Source organism: Loxodonta africana, chromosome 19 (assembly GCF_030014295.1).
Source record: "Loxodonta africana isolate mLoxAfr1 chromosome 19, mLoxAfr1.hap2, whole genome shotgun sequence".
Classification (NCBI taxonomy): Eukaryota; Metazoa; Chordata; class Mammalia; order Proboscidea; family Elephantidae; genus Loxodonta; species Loxodonta africana.
In genome coordinates this window covers 45522783-45547621 of record NC_087360.1, presented here as the reverse complement: position 1 = coordinate 45547621, position 24839 = coordinate 45522783, and the positions used below count along the sequence as shown (strand labels likewise).

Below are 24839 nucleotides of genomic sequence, written 5' to 3'. Positions count from 1 at the left end.
AAAGGTTTTTTTTTTTTAAAGTTATAAAATCCAAAAGGATTTTGGAAAACCTTTGTACAGCAGATAGCATTGAAAATTAGCACAATACCTTCAGAGGTCAATGTGGCAAAAAAGTTACCAAAATGTTTATACCTTTTGATCCAGTAATTCCATTCCTGAAAATTAATAATTCAAAAGAAAAAAAAAAAAGTGGTACATTAAAAAGATATTTGTTAGGGATTCATAATGCTAAGAAATTGTAAATACCCTACATTCTAACAAGGGAGCTTTCATATAATTATGGTATACTATCAACTCAATATAAAAAAAAAAAAAAAAAAATTTTTTTTTTTTATCAACTCAATATAGCTGATCAAAATAATAAATACGAAAATAATACAGTAACATAAAAAAGGTTTATAAACTACCCTTTTAAAAAATAATACAATCAACCAGGGGAGTCCCAGAATGGAACTGAGTTAAAAGAATTTAACTGAATTCAAATGTATGACAACCTCACTGCAGGGGTGGAGGAAAGAAAGAAACTTACAAGTAACTTTGGAAAACAGTGTTTTGACTGGAAACTGTAAAGGCAAAAAGACAAAAAGAGCTGTACATAAACACTGTATTCTAGTTGATAAAGTTGTTTCTCATGAGGATATGGGTTAATAATTCTAAAACTACTTACATGTATACTGGAGTCAAATAAATAAGTAAATGGATGGTGGGAGCCAGGTTTCTCACTGTTGGAGAAGGAAGTTACAGATAAGCAAGAGGGAAAGGCCAGAATGAACCATGTAACGAAGACATCAGTATGAACTCCTGTTTAGCTTAATCTGGATACAGAAACAATTGTTGATACATATACACTCATAATTTAGCTCTGTCTACTGAGAAGACCTAGACCCAGTGGAACTCTGGTAACAACAAGCACATCTACAGCCCAGACCTTGTTTTCCAAATACCTTTCACCAGTAAAAGGAACTAGGCTTCCTTGGAGACAGGGCTGGGCAGGGAAAATATAAAATGAGCCTGGAGTATCCTATAGAGCCAGAAAGTAAGAAGTGCTCAAAAAAACAAAAAGATGGAGACATGTCAAAGAAACACGGAAGTCAAACCGAAAGAGCATCCAACGGCAAAAACTAGAACAAAATAACATAGTACTAGTTATAATCTGGAAACCCTGGTAGTGTAGTGGTTAAGCGCTTTGGATGCTATCCAAAATGTCAGCAGTTTGAATCCACCAGGCGCTCCCTGGAAACTCTATGGGGCAGTGTTACTCTGTCCTATGGGGTCACTATGAGTTGGAATCGACTCGACAGCAATGGGTTTTTTGTTTTTTTCTTTTTTTGGCTTAGTTATAATCCACAGTATAGAATAAATATATGAGCCCATACTGACACAAATGACTTACTCACTGAATGATTATGTACTGATAAAAGGTATTATGGGGGTGGTTTGGAGTCAAAGTACAAGGTTTTCTTAAAAAATGAATTGGAGAGAAGAGACAAATCTTCCTAACATAAGAATTCCAAATAATGTATACAGATACACTCCTTCCTCCAGAAAGTGAAGCTTAACTCCATCACCCTTCCCTTTGAGTATGGGCTGCACTTAGGGACTTGCTTCCAAATAACAGAGTGTGGAAAAGGGGGGGAAAGAAACTTCACTGTGGAGCAATCTGGCATACACTACCTTGGCCAGGCAGTCAAGATTAATACCACCAGTGATGTCATACTGATCCGTGTGCCCCTGCTATGACGAGAAGGGCACTTCACCTCTATGGTGTTCATTCCAAAAGCCCAGAACCCATCTAATCATGAGAAAAATATCAGACAGACTCAAATTGAGAGACATTCTACAAAACACCTGACCAATACTTCTCAAAACTGTCAGGGTCACAAAAAACAAGGAAAGACTGAGAAACTGTCAGATACCAGAGTTGACTAAAGAGACACAATTACAGAATGCAATGTGGTACCCTGGATGGGATCCTCAAACAGAAAGAGGACATTAATGGAAATGAAAGCCAAATAAAATATGGAGTTTAGTTAATAGTAAGGTACCAATGTTAGTTTCTTAGTTCCATAGCAACGGATGATATTGCAATAGGGGAAACAGGGTGAAGGGTATATGGAGACACTCTGTATTATCTCTGCGACTTTTCTGTAAATCTAAAATTATTCCAAAATAAAAACTTCGTTAAAAAAAAAGTAACACACATAACTATATATGCTCTGTAATTCAACTACATAAAATATATACATATGAATAAAGACAGATTAGAAAAATACTGGTATTATATTACAAGAGAACATTAAATCTTTTTTCCTTTATTACTATAAAAAAAAACCCCACTGTCATCAAGTTGACTCCGACCCCTAGCGACCTTACGAGACAGAGCAGAACTGCCCCTAGGGTTTCCAAGGAGCAGCTGGTAGATTTGAACTTCCAACCTTTTGGTTAGCAAGTTTTAAATCTCCCCAAAAAAAGCCCCTGATAACTGGGAACATCTGCCCTCAGCAAGGCAGGAGAATCACATGAGCCTAAGAAAAAGGAATCACAACACAATCTCCAATGGAAAGACAGAAAGTTCAGTAGCATCAACTGAAATGAAAGGGAGAACCATGGGCAACAGACAATACACCTAAATTACTGGTAGGACAAGGCAGTGCTTCTAAGCTGGGAAATGGTACCACATTCCCTTTCAAGTCTCAGAAATCACCCAGAATTTCCCTTACTGATTTTCTAAGTCTAGAGGGGACATCTTTTCATTTGCTCAAATTTAAGACTTATTCACATATTTATTACTTTAAGCAATTTAACTACAGAAAAAGGATAAAGAATAAGATATGATGCTCATCACTGAAGTTATGAATCCATGTTTAAATTCAGTTACCTTATGTAATCGAAGGTACACATGAGCCGAAGAGAGTTTGTCCACATGAAACCTACAAAGAATGAAAACCACTTTTAGCAAGAGGTACAAGATAACCATTTCCTTAGGCCACGTGCATTTAAAGAAATCCAATCCAAAAAGTATTCCTTCAATGCCTACCATGTACTAAGCACCACAGGGAGTACAAAACATAGTCTCTGCCTCCACAGTGCTCACTTTCAATTTGTATAAACACTTAATGTTATGCAGCTGTTTATGATTAAGTAAGAGTAGTAGAGAACATTACATGTTAAATACCCTGAGAAGGGAGATTTTAAGGGATAAAGGACTATCAGTAACCAAAGTCTTCATGGAAGAATTGAGATTTGGTTGGTCCCTGAGTAAGCATAGGGATTAAGAGATTTAAAAAAAGGAAAAGAATTTCGGATGATAAGAAAAGGGAATGAAAGAAGTCAGAGAGGCTCCAATGTTGCAAGCCTGGGAGATCTGCAGGACCGCTGACAGAATTACATCAAAGCTTGAGAAGACAGATAAGGGGTTCAGTTTGGGACATCCTGAGTTTCAAGCCATGGCAAAACAATATCAAGCTTTAGAAGAATCTGAAGAATGTCAACATTAGAAGAATTTGAAAAGTTAAGTCAGGACTAAAGACACTAAGCAGGACACATCATAAAATGGGTCAGATCAACAATTCATCTAGCCCCGTATTCTGACAATGACACCAACATATGTCTCTGGGAGAACATGGTAATTGCCCTTCGACACTGCCCTAAAAACACTCAGAATGCCCCCTGCCAAATAACCGAAATCTACCTTTCATTAAGGCTCTTCATCAACCAATTTAACTAAATCTTACGTCTTTACATTCTTTTTCATCTTATCAAACATTTCACTACAGTAAGATTTTCATGTTTGTAATTCATTAAATGAAGTTGGCTTTCTTTCTAACATCCAAAAGATGTCCCCCAGAGTCCTAGCATCAAGCAACAAATAAGGTTACCACAGGGTTGTCACTTTGTGAGTGTCATATCCCTTTTTCTTAGTCCTTACCATTACAGACTGAAGAATTTTCAAGAACAACCCTAAGGAGGCACCACTGCATTCCATTATATAGTTCCCTAGACGTTTTCTTACTGTTAATGTATTTCTTTAGAAGTGAAAATGGTCACACCTCCATGTATAAATAAAAAACATCCATATATAGTACAAGATAAATGCATTATGATTCTATGTAAAGGTTGAGACTATGATATTTCTAATACCCTTTTTAAAGAGGTTCTTGTTAGCTGCAGTCAGTCGATTCCATCTCATGGCATTAAAAAAAAAAAAAATTAGCACCTGGGTATTCACTTTTTTTTTTTTTTTAAACTTTTGTTTTAATTTTTATTGTGCTTTAAGTGAAGTTTACAAATCAAGTCAGTCTCTCATACAAAAATTTATATACACCTTGCTATATACCCCTATGAGTTGGAATCAACTCAAAGGCACTGGGTTTGGTTTTTTTTTTTTTTATATACTCCTAGTTGCTCTCCCACTAATGAGACAGCACACTTCTTCCCTCCACTCTCTCTTTTCACGTCCATTCAGCCAGCTTCTGACCCCCTCTGCCCTATCATCTCCCCTCCAGACAGGAGATGCCCACATAGTCTCATATGTCTACTTGATCCAAGAAGCTCACTCTTCACCAGTATCATTTTCTATCCCATAGTCCAGTCCAGTCTGAAGAGTTGGCTTTGCAAATGGTTCCTGTCTTGGGCTAACAGAAGGTCTAGGGACCATGACCTCTGGGGTCCTTCTAGTCTCAGACCATTAAGTCTGGTCTTTTTACAAGAATTTGGGGTCTGCATCCCGCTGCTCTTCTGCTCCCTCAGGGGTTCTCTGTTGCGTTCCATCAGGGCAGTCATTGGTTGTAGCCGGGCACCATCTAGTTGTTGTGGTCTCAGGCTAATGTAGTCTCTGGTTTATGTGGCCTCTTCTGTCTCTTGGGCTCATAATTACCTTGTGTCTTTGGTGTTCTTCATTCTCCTTTGCTCTAGGTGGGTTGAGACTGATTGGCTATTCATTTTTGATTTAGCAAAATACTAGGCATTTTTGGAAAAGTATACAACTCTGGGATTCTACTCTTAATCAGTATCAATAGCCAAGAAAAAAAGGACATAACATCTTAGTTTATTTTTCTCTAAGTGGTTCATTTACTCATTTGCATTTCTGTATGAAAGATTTCAGCTGATTATCATCTTCACTTTGGCATTTTCTACCCAGAAAACCTCAATGTTTTTTGGAAATCTACAAATTATCTATCTCATTACTGCCTTTGAGGATCTCAGGAAAAAAAATGAAAAACCCCACTACTAATCAAATTCATTTCCAACTTTTGATTTACTTGTTTTAAGCGAGTACTCTATTTATAACAACTCTTTCCTACATACTTAAGGTAGATGTATCATATTCTGATTTTTCTAAAAGGTCTCTTATGTGGAATTTGTCAAAAGAAATACCCGTATAGAAATATTGCATTAAGGGTAGGGCTGCACAGCCGATTACTGTAATTGCTGTCAATAAGTTGTACACCTGTAAAATGTTGAACTGGCAAAAGTTGTGTGATGGATATATTTACAACAACAACAGAAGAGTAGCTGCAATGGCTGCTTATGTACCACCAAAAACCTCAAGGGATGTGGTTCCTAGGTTTGGAGGTTTAGGGTCATATTTTTATGGGACATCCCAGTTAATTGGCCTAATAACATTTTTAGTGCTTCTGTTCTACCTACTTCTATGCATAGTGTGTGGGGTATTAAAAGCTTGCAAGTGGCCATCCAAGGCACAATTGGTCTCTATTTGCCTGGGACAACAGAGGAATAAGGAGAGTCAATAATAGGAGGAAGATATGGAAGGTGTGCCTAATTGCCTCCATGACCAACTGCCTCCTTTGCCATGAGGCCAGAAGACCTGGATGATGCCTGGCTACCATTACTGAACACTTTGATCAAAGATTCCACACAAGAATCCTCATCAAAGGGAGGACAATGCAGAACAGAATTTCCAATTCTCATGGACTCCAGACTTCCTGGAACCACGAAGGTTGGAAGAACCCCAGAAACTACTGTCCTGAGATAATCTTTAAACCTTAAACCACAAATATCCCCTGAAGTCTTCTTAAAAAACAAATAATAGTTTAGCTTTACTAGTAAACAACGTTTGCCTTGAGCATTATGCTCGTAATATCTATCTATACGGGATCAAATTGACAATAGCAGCTCAAAAGATCAGACAGGAACCTTAGGGGGCAGTGAATTTATATTAACTGGAGAGGAACAACTCAGAAAAGGAGGATGAGAATGATTTCACAACTCAAAGAATGTAATCAATGTCACTAAACAGTACATGTAGAAACTGCCGAATTGGTATATGTTTTAATGTATACAGTCTAAACAACAACAATAAAATTAAATATATAAAAAAGAAAACCGAAGGGCTGACTCATTAGGGGGAGAGCAAGTGGGAGTAAGGAGTAAGATGTATATTAACTTATATGTGACAGACTGACTTGATTTGTAAATGTTCACTTGAAGCTCAATAAAAGTTAATAATAATAATAAAAAAAAAACCACAACCAAACCCATTGCCAGTGAGTCGATTCTGACTCATAGCAACCCCATACAACAGAGCAGAACTGCTCCATAGGGTTTCCAAGGAGTAGCTGGTGGATTCGAACTGCTGACCTTTTGGTTAGCAGCTGAGCTCTTAATCACTACACTACCAGGGCTCCATATAAAAAAGAAATACCCAAGTAATTCAATGTATCTTTAAAGAATACACACATAAGTAGTCAAAGTACCAAAACTCAAACCAGAATATCATTCCTGATATATGCCAGCCCCAGGCTGATAAGTACACCTCTACAAAGGCCAGGGAGAATGAACAGAAGTGTAGGACTTGGGCTAAATGCAAGAGAAGGAAAAGATCCATCTCCGTAAACAAACTATCTCAAGCAAGTCTCCTTAGAAAATCTCCAAAAATGCTTACTGAAAGCGTTTCCTAGTTCCCTCTTGTCCTCATCCCTTATTATCATCCTCTCCCTACTAATCACAGTGTCTTGCTTATCTAGTGCTGGCATAACAGAAATACCACAAGTGGATGACTTTAACAAAGAAAAATTTATTCTCTCACAGTCTAGGAGTTAGAAGTCCGAATTCATGGTGCCAGCTCCAGGGGAAGGCTTTCTCTCTGTCAGCTCTGGCGGAAGGTCCTTGTCATCAATCTTCCCCTGGTCTAGGAGCTTCTCAGTACAGGGAACCCAGGTCCAAAGGATGCACGTCACTCCTGGCTCTTCATGCTTGGTAGTAATGAAGTCCCTCTCCTCTCTGCTCACCTGTCTCTTTTATATCTCAAAAGAAACTAACTCAAAATACAACCTAATCCTGTAGATTGTGTCCTGCCTCATTAACATCATAAAACCCAACCAAACCTGCTGCTGTTGAGTTCATTTCCACTCATAATGACCCTATAGGACATAGGAAAACTGCCCCAGAGTTTCCAAGTAGTGCCTGGTGGAGTCGAAGGGCCGACCTTTTGGTTAGCAGTCATAGTTCTTGACCACTACACCACCAGGGTTTCCATTAACATCAGAGAGGTCAGAATTTACAACACACAGGATAATTATATCGGATAATTGTATCAGATCACAAAATTGGGAACAACCACACAACACTGGGAATCATGGCCTAGCCAAGCTGACACGTATTTTTTTTTTTTGGGGGGGGCGGTCCACAATTCAATCCATAACACATGGGTCCCTTTTACTGAATGAAGAGACTAGAAACTTCAGTAAATGAGCATCAATTATCTGAGAAGGTAGAGATATAGGCCTCAAGAAGCTGGGTCATTTCACTCCTTAAAATGGGGTCTGTGGAAATACTGCTCATTAGGGAGCTTTGCTGGAGCCCTGGTGGTATAGTGGTTAAGCATTTGGCTGCTAACCAAAAGGTCGGCAGTTCAAATCCACCAACCGCTCCTTGGAAACCCTATGGGACAGTTCTACTCTGTCTAATAGGGTTGCTATGAGTTGGAATCAACTCGACAATGACAAGTTTTTCTTTTTTTTTTTTGGTAGGGAGCTTTAAGGCAGTACAAACGCACTACTTCCATATTCCTTCATTTAATGATGACTTTTTTTTTTTGGTTCCAGTCTCATTTAATCCTAGGAACATGCCTGGCTTCAAGGAGCTGCAGGTTTTCACAGGTACCTGAGGTACCTCTGAAATCTCACAGAGATAAAGTTCCAAAGTCTGCATCAGAGTGAACCAGGTTAAAAGTATGCCCTGGAAATAGGTAAGCTCCTGAATCATCCTTAGCACTCCCAGAAACGCTCCCCAGGATTGACAGTATATGAAGTGGAAACGGTTTTGATGATTTGGGGCTATTCCTAACTACTGTGGCTCTTCTGGCTTACAACAAATACAGAATTGCTTCTGAAAGTAAAATTCAATTACTTTTGACCATATTCATTAACCTCAAGACTTTATATTTAAAAAGCCAAATTCATTGTTGTCAAGTCAATTCCAACTCATAGCGACTCTAAAGGACAGAGCAGAACTGCCCCATAGGGTTTCCAAGGTTGTTAATCTTTATGGAAGCAGACTGCCACGTCTTTCTCATGCAGAGCAGCTAGTGGTTCGAACTGCTGACCTTTTGGTTAGCAGCCAAACACTTAACCACTGCGCCACCAAAGCCCCTTGACTTTATATAAAAGAGTATCAAAATGCATGTCTAGGAATCTGTAGGTACAAATTTGGTGAGCACCATTCTGGGAGTCTGGAGAGCTTTGGGTTTTCAGGACAACTAAAAATAATTGAGCTGGCGGGGGGTTACAGACACTTAAAATGGAAATAATGAGAATGCAGTTACTGTGAGGAAATGTTCAGTGAGGAACATTTCCAGGCAGGCAGAGACCTAGTTACTTAGTAGTCGACAAATATTTATTGAACATCTACGTGCCAGGTCCTATGCTAGGTGATAAGAATAAAAAACCATAAAACAAGCCAGTTGCTATCGAGTCAATTCTGACTCACGGTGACTCCACGTGTCAAAGAGTAGAACCGCTCCATAGGTTTTCAAGACTTGACCTTTTGGAAGGACATCACTAGGCCTTTCTCTGAGGCACCCTGAGTGAGTTCAAAGTGCCAACCTTTCGGTTAGTGGTTGAGTGCTTAACCATTTCTACCACCCAGAGACTAGATACCGAGAACATACAGTGAAAACTGTGAGGGACAGAACTCAGTGGGACTGCCTTGTCTTTCCAGGTGTTGCAGGTTTTCCATCTTTGACAGGGGCAATCACCATTTTTCTATCTCTGCTTAGTGGGAAATATTTTCGTTTTCCTTCTCTGACAGGTCCAAATGGGTGGATCATTGTCCTCATAGAGCTTTATAGTCAAGGGCCTCAGGGAGATAGGACCTCCTACCATAGAAGTTCTCAGTATTGCAAGCCGGCCATCTGAGGTATGGGGGCATCGAACAGCGTCTACCTTGATGACATATCTGAGTTCAAAAGATAGACCACTGTGCCAGAATGGTGGCAGATTAAGAAAAAAGCCTTTAAAATTCTTCAGGTTTCTGAGGCCTCTCGGTTACTAAGGCACACAGATAGTGGGGTAAATGAACTAGCCCTTTAATAATGGGACAAGCTGGAACAAGAGGAAGCACCCTTTAGGGAGGCCCTACTGACAGGCCTGAGGGTTCTAAGCATAATTGCAACTAGTTGTTATTTTCTGTGTAATACTTTCTGTGTAATATTTCCCCTCAATGCTATATACCTTACTGAAAACTCAATAAACAGTTCTGTAAAGTGGAAGCCTAAACTGTGCTATCACTAAACCAAACCAAACCAAACCAAACCCTCTGTTGTTGAGTTGATTCTGAGTCATAGCAAGCCTATAGGGCAGAGCAGAACTAAGGAGCAGCTGATAGGTTCGAACTGCCAATTATCATTAAAAAAAAAAAAAAATTTTTTTTTTTTTTACAGGGTTAAATAAAGGGTCTGGGCCCACATTTGGAGAAAAGAGGTCCAGAGAGAGTAGCAACAATGGCCTGAGGAAAGCAAGAGGTGACCTGCAGCCAAGCAAGTAGCAGCCTGGGGAAAGAGAGAAGCCAGGATTTAGAACTACAGCTGCTTAGGGTACCAGTAACAACCGGAGAATGCCTGCTCAGTTTCTCTTAGCCTTAATTTCTTCATTTGAAAAATGGGCATAATATCAGTACCTATTTCATAGGGCTGTTGTGAAGATTAAATGGATCAGTATAGGTAAACACTTAACAGTATTTTGCTTATACTTAAAAAATTAAGTACTCAATAAATGCTTACTATTACTATCATTAAAGCAAACAGGATCTGTATGCTTAACTTCAGGGATGGCATTTGGTAGGGAGTGTTATGAGCTGGGGAAATGATATCTCATTTTATAGGCAGGATCAGGCTTCAGGAGAGAAACATCGCAAGGGTCAGAGTGAGTGGTGGAAGCTGAGAAAGAAAAAGAAAGCAAACTGAAACTGAGAGTATTATAAGGAAGAAAAAGAAAGTACCAGGAGCCCATGCACCTGGAACTAAGCGGTGGAAAAGCCCACATGACGTTCTAAGGCGGGGTTTTTTATCGTTTGTCCTGTTACTGGTGGTGTCTTTTGGACTGAATTTTGTGAGCAGCTAAATCACTTGTCTCCAAAAGAGACTAAAAAAGTATATACTATTATTTTTTTAATTTCTATTAATTATTTTAGAAGTGGAGGTAGGGCTGGGACAAGACCGAGCTAAACTCGTTAGGGAGTTCAGAAGGTAACAAAGGGAAACCAGTAGACGTTTCCTTTTAAGCTGGATATGATCAGATGCTGCACCTACTCCATTTACATCTGCTCCAATACTCCGTTTACTCCATTTACATGGATGCTTGTGTCTATTCGCCACCGCTTCTCGTACTCACCTGTTCACTCAAGAAGTAGCTCTAATATGTAAGTGGGGTGGGCTCAATAACTTACTATAAGGAGACAGAAAGGAGGTAAAACAAAGCCTATGTTCCAGAGGCCTTTGCTCTCAGACTTGAGGTCTAACCCTAAGACGTTATTCCCGATTTACACTACGGTAATTATAAAGGAAGAGAGCTGGGAGTCAGCTATTAACCACTGACCACCCATAAACAAAAATACAAAGCACGAGTTCTAGTCTTGATCATAAGAGTCAGGTAGTTGGCTAAGTCCCCCAGTCTCAGAAAGTAAAGGACCACCCAGAAAAAGTAGAACCAAAACTGTTACTTACCAAATATCTTCAGGCCAGCCATACTTTATTAGATCTTCATCTATAGTCAGATAAAACAGAACAATGAAAAGAAAAAATGTCAAATGAAGATATACTAGGGTTTATAGAAAGTTGGGAAGGGAAGGATTATCAATCCCTTCCACAACTTTTTCCTCATCTGCTTAACAGAGAAAAGGGTGTTTCAGAGAGGCTTTAATGCTTGAAAATGCTGAAAAATTAAAATTTTGTAATTGGATAATATGAACTTTATAATTTTTATAACAGTTTCAATCTAAGACTCAAAGATATTTATATTTGAAGATAAGAAAACACAAATCAGAGGAGGTGAAAAATCAGATGATGTATTAGAAAACTGATTCACTGTAATAAATGACAGAAAATTAGGGAACAAACACCAGAAATATAAAAAAAAACCAAAAATTCTGTCACATATGGAAATAAAACACCAGATGAAATAGCTAGAAGAGTCAAAGTAGTTATCTCTGAAGAGTCGAATGTGGGTGCCTGGGAAGGACGGGGTAGAGAACTGGTGTTTTTTTTTTTTAATAAGCCTTCTATTGCTATTTGACTTCTTAAACCATGTACTTGTAGATTATTAAAATAAAGATTTAAAAAGTTCTTTGGAAATAATGACCACCTAATTCACATGGAAAAAAAAAAAAAAAAAAAAAAATTTTTTTTTTTTTTAATTCACATGGATAAAGTTCTTTACTGTTCACACTTGGATTGTTTCTGATTATATATATTTCAGTCATTTTTTTTTTAATGAGGAGTCCATATTCCTGATTATTTCCTTTACGTATATTCCTAAAAGCCGAAGTATGAGTTCAAAGTGCATGTACATTTTTAAAGCTAATAATATGTATCACTTCAGAATGGAACATCAATACATACTTCTAATACCTATATTAATAATTAATTGTGTCTAATACAGAAGTTTTATTTAAAGTACTATTTAAATACTAATTTAAAAATAGTAGGGTAAACAAATAGTGGTTCTAAATGTACCCAAGACAGTAAAATCTACCTAACTTAAATGTGGTAGTTATTGTCCAGAAAAGTAAAAGATGATAAATCTTGAACAAGGACACTCCTAGCAATTGCAGACCGACAGAGTTTTCTGAAGGGCTTTCTACTACTTCAGTGGAAAGCAGAGCAAATAACTAAAGGATAAACAGAAAAAGCCAAGGGAAATATAAAAACCTTTTTTCGTTATTCAGACAACATTTGGTTCCCTGATGACACCTTCTAGCTAATAAAAAGAACAGGCCTGAAAGATTTTTCATGAAAGTGAATCATGAAATTTAAAATTCATGTACTTTCTATCCAGTCCTTAGGCTGAAATCATCAAGCCTATTAGAAATAGTGCGCTAGGAGTGCTAGAGAGCAGGGTTGCTTTAAAAGATGGAATGCCTAGGCAAGGGACAACTCAGAAAAGAAGGGTGAAAATGGTTGTACAACTCGAAGAATGTAATCAATGCCACTAAACTGTACATGTAGAAACTGTTGAATTGCTGTTATGTTCTGCTGTGTATTCTCGACAACAAAAATAAAATAAATTAAAAAAAACTTAAATTTGAAAAAAGCCATAACGTCCTTTCTAAAAGGTAAAACAGAAGAAGCTGACAGCTCCAAATGACTCCAAGAGTTCCTGGGAGGAAAAAAGGGCGTTCTATGCATACATATTTTTTTCTGTATCTATTTATATATTTTAATGACAGCAAAACTCTATTCCACAGGGCTCTAGATATACCTGTAGATGTAAATTCTATATGTAGATTTATATCTGTAGATATAAATTCCTACAACAGACATTTAAAGGAGGCTAAAATGTTTTTTTAAAATGTAGCCACATACTAACCCACTTCACAAAGCCTTCTCAGTTCTCCCTGATCACACTGACTCTCTGCCCCCTCTACTTCTACAGCACTTGCTATCAATGTTATTACTTCGTTGTGCCATGCTTATCTGTGTGTGTGCCTCCGCCTGTATCCTTTGAAAGCACAGGCTAAATCTTTCTTTTGGATACATCACAGGATCTGTATTTTTAGCTTTAGGGAGGGCATTTGGTAGGGAGTGTTATGAGCTGGGGAAATGATATCCCACTTTATAGGCAGGATTAGGCTTCAGGAGAGAAATATCAAAAGGGTCAGAGCAGGTGGTGGAAGCCGAAGAAAGAAAAAGTAGGTTGAAAAATTAATTCAACAGGTTGAGGCTAGCTTTTTAATAAAACAATAGAAAGTAAAGGGCATAGCATGTAATGCAGGTATTTTTTGTAAATTTTTTTAGTTATTTGAGTATGTACATCAAGATGTAACTTATTTCATACTGAGGACCGCAGTCAACAAAGTCTGAAAAAACACTGCACTAAACTAATATTTCATGACTCAGAAAGAGCCATTATCAGCCTCAAAAAAAAAAAGATATGTACAGAAAATGAACCAAACCACAGAGAATTTTTATTTGATCTGAATTAGCACAGGTTAACCTTTGATTCATATCACCTTAAATCAAATGATACCACAAAATTCTTTGTAAGGTTTCTAATCAGCAACAGGTGGTTCAATTAGATCAAACATTATCTGGTTTAACTAGATGCTAGGAAAGTTAAGGCTTTTGCCCATCTCACAGAGTTCCTGTAATGGGTTGTAACCTGTTTCTCAAAGTAGTTAGCTGAAAACTCAGATCCATGGAGGAAAAAGGCAGTAACACTTACCTGCTGGAAATTTCAAAATCGAATGCTTTTGACAACTTACTTTCATATTTATCCTTTCCCATGTAAATAGTGTAAGCGGATGAATTAACTAAGGAAAAAAAAAAATTAGATAAATTCATCACCAACAAAACTATTTCGTAAGAAAGAGACAAATGCTTAGATCAGGGGTTAGCAAACTACGGCCCATGGGCCAAATCCAGCCTGCTACCTGTTTCTGTCCAGTCATTGAGCTGTTTTTACATTTTTAAAGGGCTGGAGGGGAGGGGAACAGGAATAAGGTACAGAGGCTGTATGTGGCTTACAAAGCCTAAAATGTTTACTGTCTGGCCCTTTACACACAAAGTTTGCTGACCCTTATAAATGGCTACTTTCCTACTTTCTCAGGGGTATATAGCTCAAGGCAATTTCCAGTTCAGTCCTTCCTCAAGAGAGTCAAGAGAACAAACAAAACACCTAGAAACCTCAACCACTTAAAAATAGGTTCCTATGCCAAGTTTTATTTTGCCTAATTTTATTTAGCCTAGATTAGTTAGTTATGGAACCCTGGTGACACGATGGTTAAGAGCTCAGCTACTAATCAAAAGGTCGGCAGTTCAAATTCACCAGGTGCTCCTTGGAAACGCTATGGGCAGCTCTACTCTGTCCTACAGGGTCCCTATGAGTCGGAATCAACTGGACAGCAACAGGTTTGATTTGGTTTTGTATATTAGCTACATTCCAGGTCTGCTGCAAATTATAACAGGGTCCCTATCACTTTCAGAGGAACCATGGCTCTCAAATTTCTTCTAAGTCATTGAGTCTGAACCCTGATTATACATTATTTTTGCTGCTGCATTGATTCTGACTTACAGTGAACCTATAGGAAAGAGTAGAACTGCCCCATAGGGTTTCCAAGGCTGTAATCTCTATGGAAGCAGATCACCAGGCCTTTTCTCCTGGGGAGTAGCTGGTGAATTCAAAACCACTGATCTTTCAGTTAGCAGTCAAGCCATTTAACCACTATGCCACTAGGGCTCCTTGATTATACTGTAGATGACCTAATTGTGCCCCAGCTCCACCTCAGACGAACTAAATCCAAATCTCTGAAGAACTGGGGAGTGGGGGTGGTGGTGTTGGTGAGCATTTATGTTTTTTAAAAGTTTCCCAAGTGATTCTAATCTGAAGTCAGGTCTAGGAACCACTATACTAAATCAAACTGAGTTTTAATCTGTGTATGGCTTATCCTAGGGATGGCATTTGCTTTACTGAGGTAGTGTGTGTTTTAATATGAGCATCTTAAACCTGGAATCAAACAAAAAGTTTCATTTCCTAGCTGGTTACTAGGATTTCAAGCTAGACTCCCAAGCTTGTTTGACCCCAGTTGCATCTAAACTACTGAATTAACAGTTGCTGGGCCCTCAGTCTGCAAAGCCTGATAGACATGTGCAGGGCTGGGCTGGGCAGACTGTCAGCTGCAGCTCCAGAGCACAGAACTAGCAGACGTGAGTGGAGCTCTGAAGGCCAAGGAGCAGCACTCGTTCACGCACAAAGCTCAGCATTCTCACCTTGGGGATGCCTGCACGTTCAGTAATGCCTTAACTCGCCAGTCCTAGTTGCTTCTCTTAAACAGGAAAAATGCCCAATCCTTCAGTGACTTCAGTTACAGTGACTACGTCATTAATTCCTTAGGAGCAGTTAAGTGAAACAACTTGAGAGAATGTTCGCTCAACTAGTTGGCAGGAATACTTCTTGGTAATTGAACATTAGCTTGATAAGAGGGAGTCCTGGCGATGTAGTGGTTAAGTGCTCAGCTGCTAACAGTAAGGTCGGGGGGTCAAACGCACCAGCAGCTCCATGGGGAAAAAGATGTGGCAGTCTGCTTCTGTAAAGATTACAGCCATGGAAATCCTATGGGGCAGTTCTACTCTGCTCTGTAGGCTGGGTATGGGAGCTTGATAAGACCTTAGCATAACATGTAACACACACCAGGAAAGTAGGAACAAAACTAAAAAGTATTTCAGATTCTCTCTACATAATCTGACAATATTTTATGTGCACAACATTTTGATCCTACAATGTCACCACTAGGAGTATTAAAAAAAAAAAAAAAAAAAGAGTGTAGTCTACTGAAAAGACTGTAACGGTTTTGTTCTTTTCTAATCTAAACGCCCATTAACAAGAGACGGTTAAGTACACTATGCCATACCAGTTGCTGTCCAGTCAACTCTAACTCACGGCAACCCCACATGTGTCAGAACAGAACTGTGCTCCTCCACAGGCTTTTCAGTGGCTGATCTTCTGGAAACAGATCACCAAGCCTTTCTTCTGAGGCATCTCTAGGTGGACTCGAACCTCTTTTTGGTGCATAAATCGTTTACACCACCCATCCATAAACAAAATACCACACACCCATTAAAAAGAAAGTAGTGTACATAAAAAAATTAAGTAGCAGAACAGTATTCTCATGTATCTATGTACAGTAACATTCAATTTATAAAAAAACAAATGAATATATAACTATATTTACATATATTTTACACACACATTTTCTTTATATGCATGGAAGGATACACAACTAACTGTTAGCAACAGTTACCTTCGGTAACTTGGTTACGAAGTGTAATCAAAACAAAAATACTTCTAAAAATTGAAAAAAATATAAAGGCTCTATGAATGTCAAGCTATCTCAAGTTACAGCCAAGTAATTCTTCAAAAATAACATTATCATGAAATACAAAGACCGAGCAACTGTTCAATATTAAAGGAGGCTAAAGGGTCGTGATGAGTTGGAATCAACTCGGTGGCAATTTTTTTTTTTTAAGAGTCATGACAACTGAATGCAACAAATGGTTCGTAATTTTCTTTCCCTTTAAATACATTATTAGGACACTGAACTGATGAAATCTGAATATAGCCTGTTGATTAGCAACGATTATTTCCTAATTTTGATAATTTCCAAATTTTGTTAATTCAAAGTCTTTTGATAAGAGAATATCTTTGATTGTAGGAGATGCATAATGAAGTATTTAGGGATAAACTGCAACTTACTATCAAGTGGTTCAGGAAAAAAAATATGTGTGTGTGTGTGTAGAGAAGGGGGAAGAAAGAGGAGAGAATGGGAGAGAAAGAGTTAAGGCAAACATGGTAACATGTTAACATTTGGGAATCTGGGAGAAGGATAGACAAGAAATCTTTTACTATCACCACTTCTATTCAGTATTGTACAAGAAGGCCTAGCCAGGGCAATAAGACATGAAGGGAAATAATGGGAATCCACATTGGAAAGGAAGAAGTAAAATGATCTCTATTCACAGATGACATGACTCTTTGGATAGAAAATCACAAAGACTCCACAAGAAATCTACTGGATCTAATAGAAGGATTTAGCAAAGTGGCTGGGTACAAGATCAACACATAAAAATCAGTTGAGTTCCTGTACACTAACAAGGAGGCCTCTGAAAAGGAAATCAAGAAAACAATACCATTTACAACAGCCCCCAAAGGATAAAATACCTTTGGTTAAAGCCATCCACTGGTGGTACTTCTGCTAAGCAGTAATAGATAACTAAGACAAGACCAATACAATGAAAACTAAAAAACATTATTGCAAAAAACTACAAGTGACCTTCATAAATGGAAAAAATTCCATGCTCATGGAACAGAACACTTAACATTGTGAAAATGTCAATACTACCCAAAGTGATCTACAGATACTGTCGTGGACAGAACTGTGTCCCCCAAAAATGTCTGTCAGCTTGGCTAGTCCATGACTCCCAGTGCTGTGCGACTGTCCACCATTTTGTCACCTGGTGTGATTTTCCTGTGTGTCGTTAAATCCTATCTCTGTGATGCTGGTGACATTGGATTGGCAGCAGTGGTGTTGATGGGGCAGTATTGAATCTGCAGGATTAGGCTGCATCTTGAGCCAATCTCTTTTGAGATGTGGGGAAGAGAAGCGAGCAAAGAAACAGAAGGACCTCATATCACCAAAAAAGCAGCGCCAGGAGCAGAGCGCACCCTTTGGACCTGAGGTTCCTGCGTGGAGAGCTCCTAGACCAAGGGAAGATTGATGACAAGGACCTTTCTCTAGAGTCCACAGAGACAGAAAGCCTTTCCCTGGAGCTGGCACACTGAACTTGAACTTCTAGCCTACTAGAGTGTGAGAGAATAAATTTGTTTGTTAAAGCCATCCTCTTGTATTTCTGTTATAGCAGCACTAGATAACTAAGACAGATAAAATGCAGTCCAAATTTCAACAACATTCTTTACCAAAATGGAAAAACGTATCACCAACTTTATAAAAGGAAAGAGAGCTTGAATAGCCAAAGCAATATTGAATTAGAGCAAAATAGGAGGCCTCACACCCCTGATCTCAAAACTTACTATACAGCCACAGTAACCAAGACAGCCTGGGACTTGTTCAATGACAGACACAGAACAATGGAATAGAACTGAGAACCCAGAAATAAACCCATTCATCTATGGGCAGCTGATTTTCAACAAGAGTCAAAGTTCATTCAATGGAGAAGGCACAGTCTCTTTAACAAATGGTGCTGGCAAAACCAGGTATTTAATTGTGGAAAAATAAACAGGATCTATGCCTCATGGCATGCACAAAAACTAACTCAAAATAGATTAAAGACCTAAATGTTAAAGCCAAAACTATATAGCTCCTGGAAAATAATACAGGGACAAAAATATGGGACTTAATTTTTTTCAGTAATAGATTACCAAACGCAACTACAAATGCATGAGCAATAGTAGATAAGTTAGATAACTAGGACCTCCTAAAAATTAAATACTTACGCTCATCAAAAAACTTTATCAAAAGAGAATCTACAGATTGGGAAAAAATCTTCATGAATGATATACTCAATAAGGGTCTAAGCTCTAAAAAATATAGAAAACTTCAACAACGCAATGACAAAAAGACAACCCAATTAAAAAAAATGGGCAAAGGACATGAACAAACACTTCACCAAAGAGAACACTCGATCAGCCAACAAAAGATGTTCATAGTCATTAGCCATCAGAGAGATACAAATCAAAACTACAGGGAGATACCATCTCACCCCTGCAAAAATGGCACTGAGCAAAAAACAGAAAACAACATATGCTGGCAAGGTTGTGGGGAGAGTGGAACCCTCTTCCACTGCTGGTGGGATTGTAAACTAGTTCAACCACTGTGGAAAATGGCTTGGCACTTCGTCAAAAAGCTAGAAACAAATACTCTATGATGCAGCAATCCCACTCCTATGTATACACCCTAGAGAACTAAAACTGACACAAACAGATACATGCACACCTATGTTCACTGCAACATAATTCACAATAGCAAAACGATAGAAACAACCCAACTGCCCATCAGCAGATGAATGGACAAACTGTACTACATACAATGGAATACCATGCAGCTATAAAAAACAATGAGGTCTCAAAATACACTGTAACATGGATGAATCTGGAGAACGTTATGCTGAGTGAAACAAGTCAATTACAAAAGGCCAAATACTGTGTGACTGCACTATTATAAAAAGACAAGAATAGGTATGCATACAGAAAGCAACATTCTTTGGTGGCTACCAGAGATGGGAAGAAGAAAGGGGAATCATTTTCCAGACAGTAGACACTTGCTAGTTTTGGTGATGGGTAAGGCAATACCAAATAAGGGTGAAGTCAGCACAATTTGACCAAGGTACAAGATGATATTAAGAAGTGCACAAGAGTAAGGGACAATTTTGGTAAAAGCCACAACATATACAATTTTCCAATAACTGTAATAACCAAAAATGTGTGTGGTTACATAAGTAGATACGTATGCTTATATACATATAAGTAAGCACATATGAATACATGGATGTGCACGTATAGGTGTTTCTGTAGGCAAATGTATATACTTGTTTGGATGTGCTACACGTATAATCACACATAAAACAAAGCACACAGGGAGCACAGTTATAGATACTTCCTGGGCAAACCAAATACCTTGCGGGATTGGGTTACTGGGTTTGAGGGCTTAGGGCCATAGTCTTGGGGGCAACTCGGTCAACTGGTACAACATTGCTCAGAAACTAATGTTCTACATCCTAGTTTGGTGAGTAGCGTCTGGGGTCTTAAAAGCTTCTGAGCAGCCATCTAAGATACAATTATTGGTCTCTATGCATCTGGAGCAAAAGAGAAAGAAGGAAACCAAAGACTCAAAGAAGAAACTAGTCCACAGAACTAACAGTCTACATGAACCATATCCTCACCTACCTTGAGACCGGAAGAACTAGATGGTGCCCAGCTACCACTATCAACTGTTCTGACCAGGGATGCAACAGATGGTCCAGGACAGAATGGGAGAAAAATGTAGACCAAAACCTCAAATTTCTAAAAAAGGCCAGACTTACCGGACTGGTAGAGACTAGAGGAACCCCTGAGACTATTGCCCTGGGATGCCCTTTAAACTTGGAACTCAAACCACTCCCAGTGGTCACCTATCAGTCAAAAGACAGAGTGGTTCATAAAATACATAATATCACCTGTGAGTACTATGCTCCTCTAAACAATCATCTAAATGAGACCTTACGGTCAACATTTACCCTAGACCAAAGACAAGAAGGTAAGGGGAACAAGGAAACTAGATTAATGGAAACAGAACAACCAGAATGGAAACAACGAGAATACCGACATATTGTGAAAAGTGTAACCAATGTTACTGAATAATATGTACAGAAATCGTTAAATGAGAACCATGTAAATTTTCTCCAGAAACACAATAAAATCTTTTAAAATAAAAAAAACTTTTACTATTCTTGCAACTTTTTGAAAGCAGAAATGTCAAAATAAGAAGTTAAAAACAGAAAAGGAACGTGATTGCTGTTCAATAAGTCTGAATTAGCTCCTTTCCTGATTAAATGGATGAAGGAAAAGTAATTCTGTACAGTAAAGTTAATTTAAAAAACTTGGCTATTCGTATGAACTAATTTCATGAAGATTCCATGTTTGAGTTTTTACTGTAATGCTAATATATAAAGTTTTATTTATTTTTCTGAAAAAAGTTCTAATTTTGTGATTTTAAAAGATTTGCTGCACACTTAAAGGCCAAATATTATTCTAAGAGGGTGCAATTCTGACATTATAATGGAAATCCATGAAAACAGGATCCACAACTCTGCTGAAACACAACAAAGTTTTTGTTTTGTTTTGTTTTATTACAAATATATTTGATTACATATGTAAGTAAAAAAGGACTCTGAACATAAAGCAATCACACAGAATTTTTTAAAAACTCAAACACACGAGAACTTGCTGCCCTTCCATACTGGTTCCTTCAAAACACTGCGCACTTTAATAAGGCGGCTGTGCTCACAACTATAATTAAATTTACAGTTAACTTACAAACATAAAATGACTAAGCTTTGACCATAGCTTCTTATTTGTTTATATACTATTCACATCAAATGAAAAAGCCAGTTTTTTTTTTAAAAATGCAACAACTGAAAAGTGAAAACCCTGTGAAGGTGCCTAAGAAAAAATACGGCAGCACAGTGCTTATGTTAAGATGAAGGAAACCTGTGTATGTACGAAAGTCCCTGGGTGGCACAAATGGCTGAGCATTCAGTCCAAAAACTTGGCAATTCAAATCTACTCACAGGTGCTTCAGAAGAAAGGCCTAGTGATGATCAACTTCCAAAAGGTCACAGCCACTGAAAACCCTACGGAGCACAGTTCTACTCTAAAACACATGGGGTTTCCAGGAGTAGGAATCGACTCCACAGCAACCGGTTTGGTTTTGTCTAAGTGTGTATGACTAGCAACTAAAGAACTTAGAATAGCTTTAAGTGGAATAAACAGCTAACATAAAATACACCGAGTATCTGTGTGCCCTTCCTGTACTTATTATTCCATTGTTGGGTTTGTATGGACATATATGTTGCTGGAGAGCGCCATGAGTGGAGAAGTTACAAAGATGCTTGAGTTATCTCATGACAAGGAGAATAGAAAAGAGTGAAATCACACACTGTTAAAGGTGTACAATTTTTCAGGTTGGTATAAGTTTTGCTTCTAGTAATCTGAATAACATGGGTAAGGCAAACCAAATTCACAGAGGTAGAGAAAGCACCTATGGCAGACTGCTGAAGTGTAATTAATGAGAAAAACAATGAGATATGGCAGTGCGATGAGGTGGGAGGAGAAGGGGTTTGTGAAGTCCGCCTCTAAATAACTAAGTCACAACTTCCCTGGGCCTCAATTTTCTCATAGCTATTCAAACCCACACGAACAACAGTCACTTAAGTCTCATCTTTAACAAACAGAACAATAGACAGTGCTATGAATAAGCCAAAAATTACCATTCATTTTTTCCAACAAAGGTTTATTGAGTCTCCACTATGAACCAAGCACTATGCTAGGGAAATAAGATAAAGAGATCCTATCCCTGCCCTCAAGGGCCTTACGCTCAAGCTCAAGGAGACAGTATTTAATATCATATGATACGTGCAAGGCTAAACGTATACATGGAATGTTAAGGGAGTCCCAGAAAAGGTACACCTAACCAATCTGGGGGTAGCATTAGGTTAGGAAAAGCACCTTGGAAAAAAATCAGCCAGGGCTGTGATAACGGCGTAGCAGTTAACTGGGAGTTGAGTCTAAGCGATTCTAACCGTGAGTAGTGAAAGGAAGGCGAGAAACAGCTTTTCCGTGGAACTAAAAGTACCCAATCTTTGTCTCCCTAAGACAAAATCAGAAACGTTAGCATATGTCACTTTGTAAGATGTAGGACATTGACTCTGCACAGTGAGCGGCTATATGGCCATTTCAACGTCTTTTTATTGCTTTCTGTTGAACCCCAGGCCCTAAAACCCCTTCTTAGAAAGGTAAGGCGCACTCCCTGTAACGTAAGAGTTGTTGTCAAGTATCTCTATTCTTCAAGTGTACAATTACCAGGGTGCAGCCAAAATAAAGACCGCAAAAAAGTAAATAAATAAATAAAGACTCGGGCGAGTAAGAGCCCGCAAACTGTCCAATTTCGGAGAGCGGCAGGAGATCTTTCCGAGTCTGGGAAAGAGAACATCCCGCAGATACAAAGACAGCAGAGAAGGATCTCCCTCCGCGTCCCCAGAGCCCAGATGAGGGTACGCCGGGGGACGAGAATGGCAGTGAGGGACCGATGCTGCGGAGGAACCGAGAAGGCGGGGAAAGACGCACCCAACGTTTTAGGAAGAGGTCTAGGCTTAGCGGAGGCCTGAGGGGGTCTCCGTTTCGGAGCCCCGCTGTAAAGTAGGAACCCGGAAGGTCACGGCGCCACTCACCGCAGCTGCTGGTGAAGTAGAACACCATAGTCCCGACGGCGCGGCAGTCACTCCTACGCAGAGCAGCAGCGCTCAACTTGGCAAGTTCGGGATACCAGAAACGCGGCGCCTACCTGCTCCCCGGAACTCCTCCGCGCACTCCCGGAAGTCGTCAGGATGCGTCATAACGCCGGCCCGTCGGCGCCATCTTTAATCCTGGCAGTGCGAAGTGGATTGGCGTGCTGTGGTACTAAATAACTAAGAGAAATGGATGGATCCAGGGTCCGTGGTGGTTGGAGAACGTCTTTTTCTTTGACGTCGTAAAGGAAAAATGCCACTGGCGGACTTTAAGAATCTCTACCCTGTGGACGCTGAAGTTCTAGGGGATACCGGTTTTATCTGTCCCCTCTCACCCGAGATAGACTTCCTGAGAGCAGAAACTGCCTCCTTCACAGCTACTTGTTTACTGTACCTACCACAATGCTTGGGCACTTAATAGGACTGCATTAAATTTTAAATGAACCCAAATTTCTCCACTGTTTCATTCTAGCGCCACGATTTGTTAAGGTGCATCTTGGGCGCATTAATTAACCTTTGTTTTTTACTTTCCAAATCTGCAAAATGATTATATAGCATATGATGCTAGGGTTGTTGGAGGGGAAAATTAGTAAGAGACATCTTACCTTGGTTTTTGACGGGTTTCTTATCCATGAAATCAAATATTAACCATAAGAAGCCTGACCTAAACTGCAAAAGCCTGCCAGAAGCTGCTCTATAGCAATGTAAATTTGTCTCATCCTGCTAGAAAAGGATAGTTGTCAAACCTTTGAGCTAGTTTAAGTCTCAAAAAGCCTCACAGCTGCTGATCTGTGAAGGGCCAAATTATTAGCAGCCAAGCCAGAAGTGAACTTATCAGTTGATCTCAGTAAAGGAGGGAGGCAGGATTCAATCAACTCATGTTAAGATTAGCAAATGGTTGATTGGCTATATTTCTCCCTCCTCCTTATAAGCCCCATTGTACCTTGCTTCTTCCAGCCATTTGCTTTTTTTTGGAATCAAAATGGCCTCACTATAAGCATACAGAATCCTGGTGGTACAGTGGTTAAGAGCTTGGCTGCTAACCAAAAGATCAGCTGTTTGAATCCACCACCTGCTCCTTGGAAACCTTATGGGGCAGTTCTACTGTGTCCTATACAGTAGCTAAGAGTTGGAATCAACTCGATGGCAATGGTTTTTTTTTTAATTTATATGCATAAAGAATAACAGCTCAGGATAGACCAAATGTACAAATTTCGATGAATTTTGATTATTTTTAATGGGTTAAAGAAGTTAATAGGGGTAAACAGTTTAGAACGTGATAAGCTCTCAACTGAGTTGTTAGTTAATATTTGCTAGAGGTAGTACGCCTCTTGGATTTGGGAATCAGGGCCTTCTGGATTTGAAATCTAAGATCTGCTACCTATTACCTAGTAAAAAAAAATAGACTGGGCAAATTCCAAACCTCTGAACCTTATGGATTCTTCTGCTGTAAAGTGGGGATAATACTCACGTGGTCACCATGAATCTGAATCAACTCAACCACAGCTGTTGACTGGTTAATGCTCCCAAAGCACTTAGTGTTGACCTGATTATTCCTCTTCATTCTGTAGCTCAGGAAGTTGAATGCATCACGTAACTAAATTTACTT

At 39.0% G+C, this 24839-nt stretch overlaps 1 protein-coding gene across 12 annotated transcripts in view; it reads right to left on the bottom strand.

Moving 5' to 3' along the window:
- CCDC25 (coiled-coil domain containing 25) overlaps positions 1-23323 on the bottom strand; it is a 47534-nt gene extending 24211 nt beyond the window's left edge. Inside the window, exons 1-5 of one of the 12 annotated variants that reach the window (XM_023550979.2) lie at positions 23174-23255; positions 13939-13986; positions 11183-11222; positions 2879-2930; positions 668-722 (exon numbers count right to left, since the gene is read on the bottom strand). In XM_023550979.2, the coding sequence (XP_023406747.1) occupies positions 668-722; positions 2879-2930; positions 11183-11204 (129 nt within the window). In that variant the 5' untranslated portion in view covers positions 11205-11222; positions 13939-13986; positions 23174-23255. The other 11 variants (XM_023550983.2, XM_064272652.1, XM_010592349.3 and 8 more) reach the window with 11 other exon arrangements.
- Positions 23324-24839: the final 1516 nt, after the last annotated feature.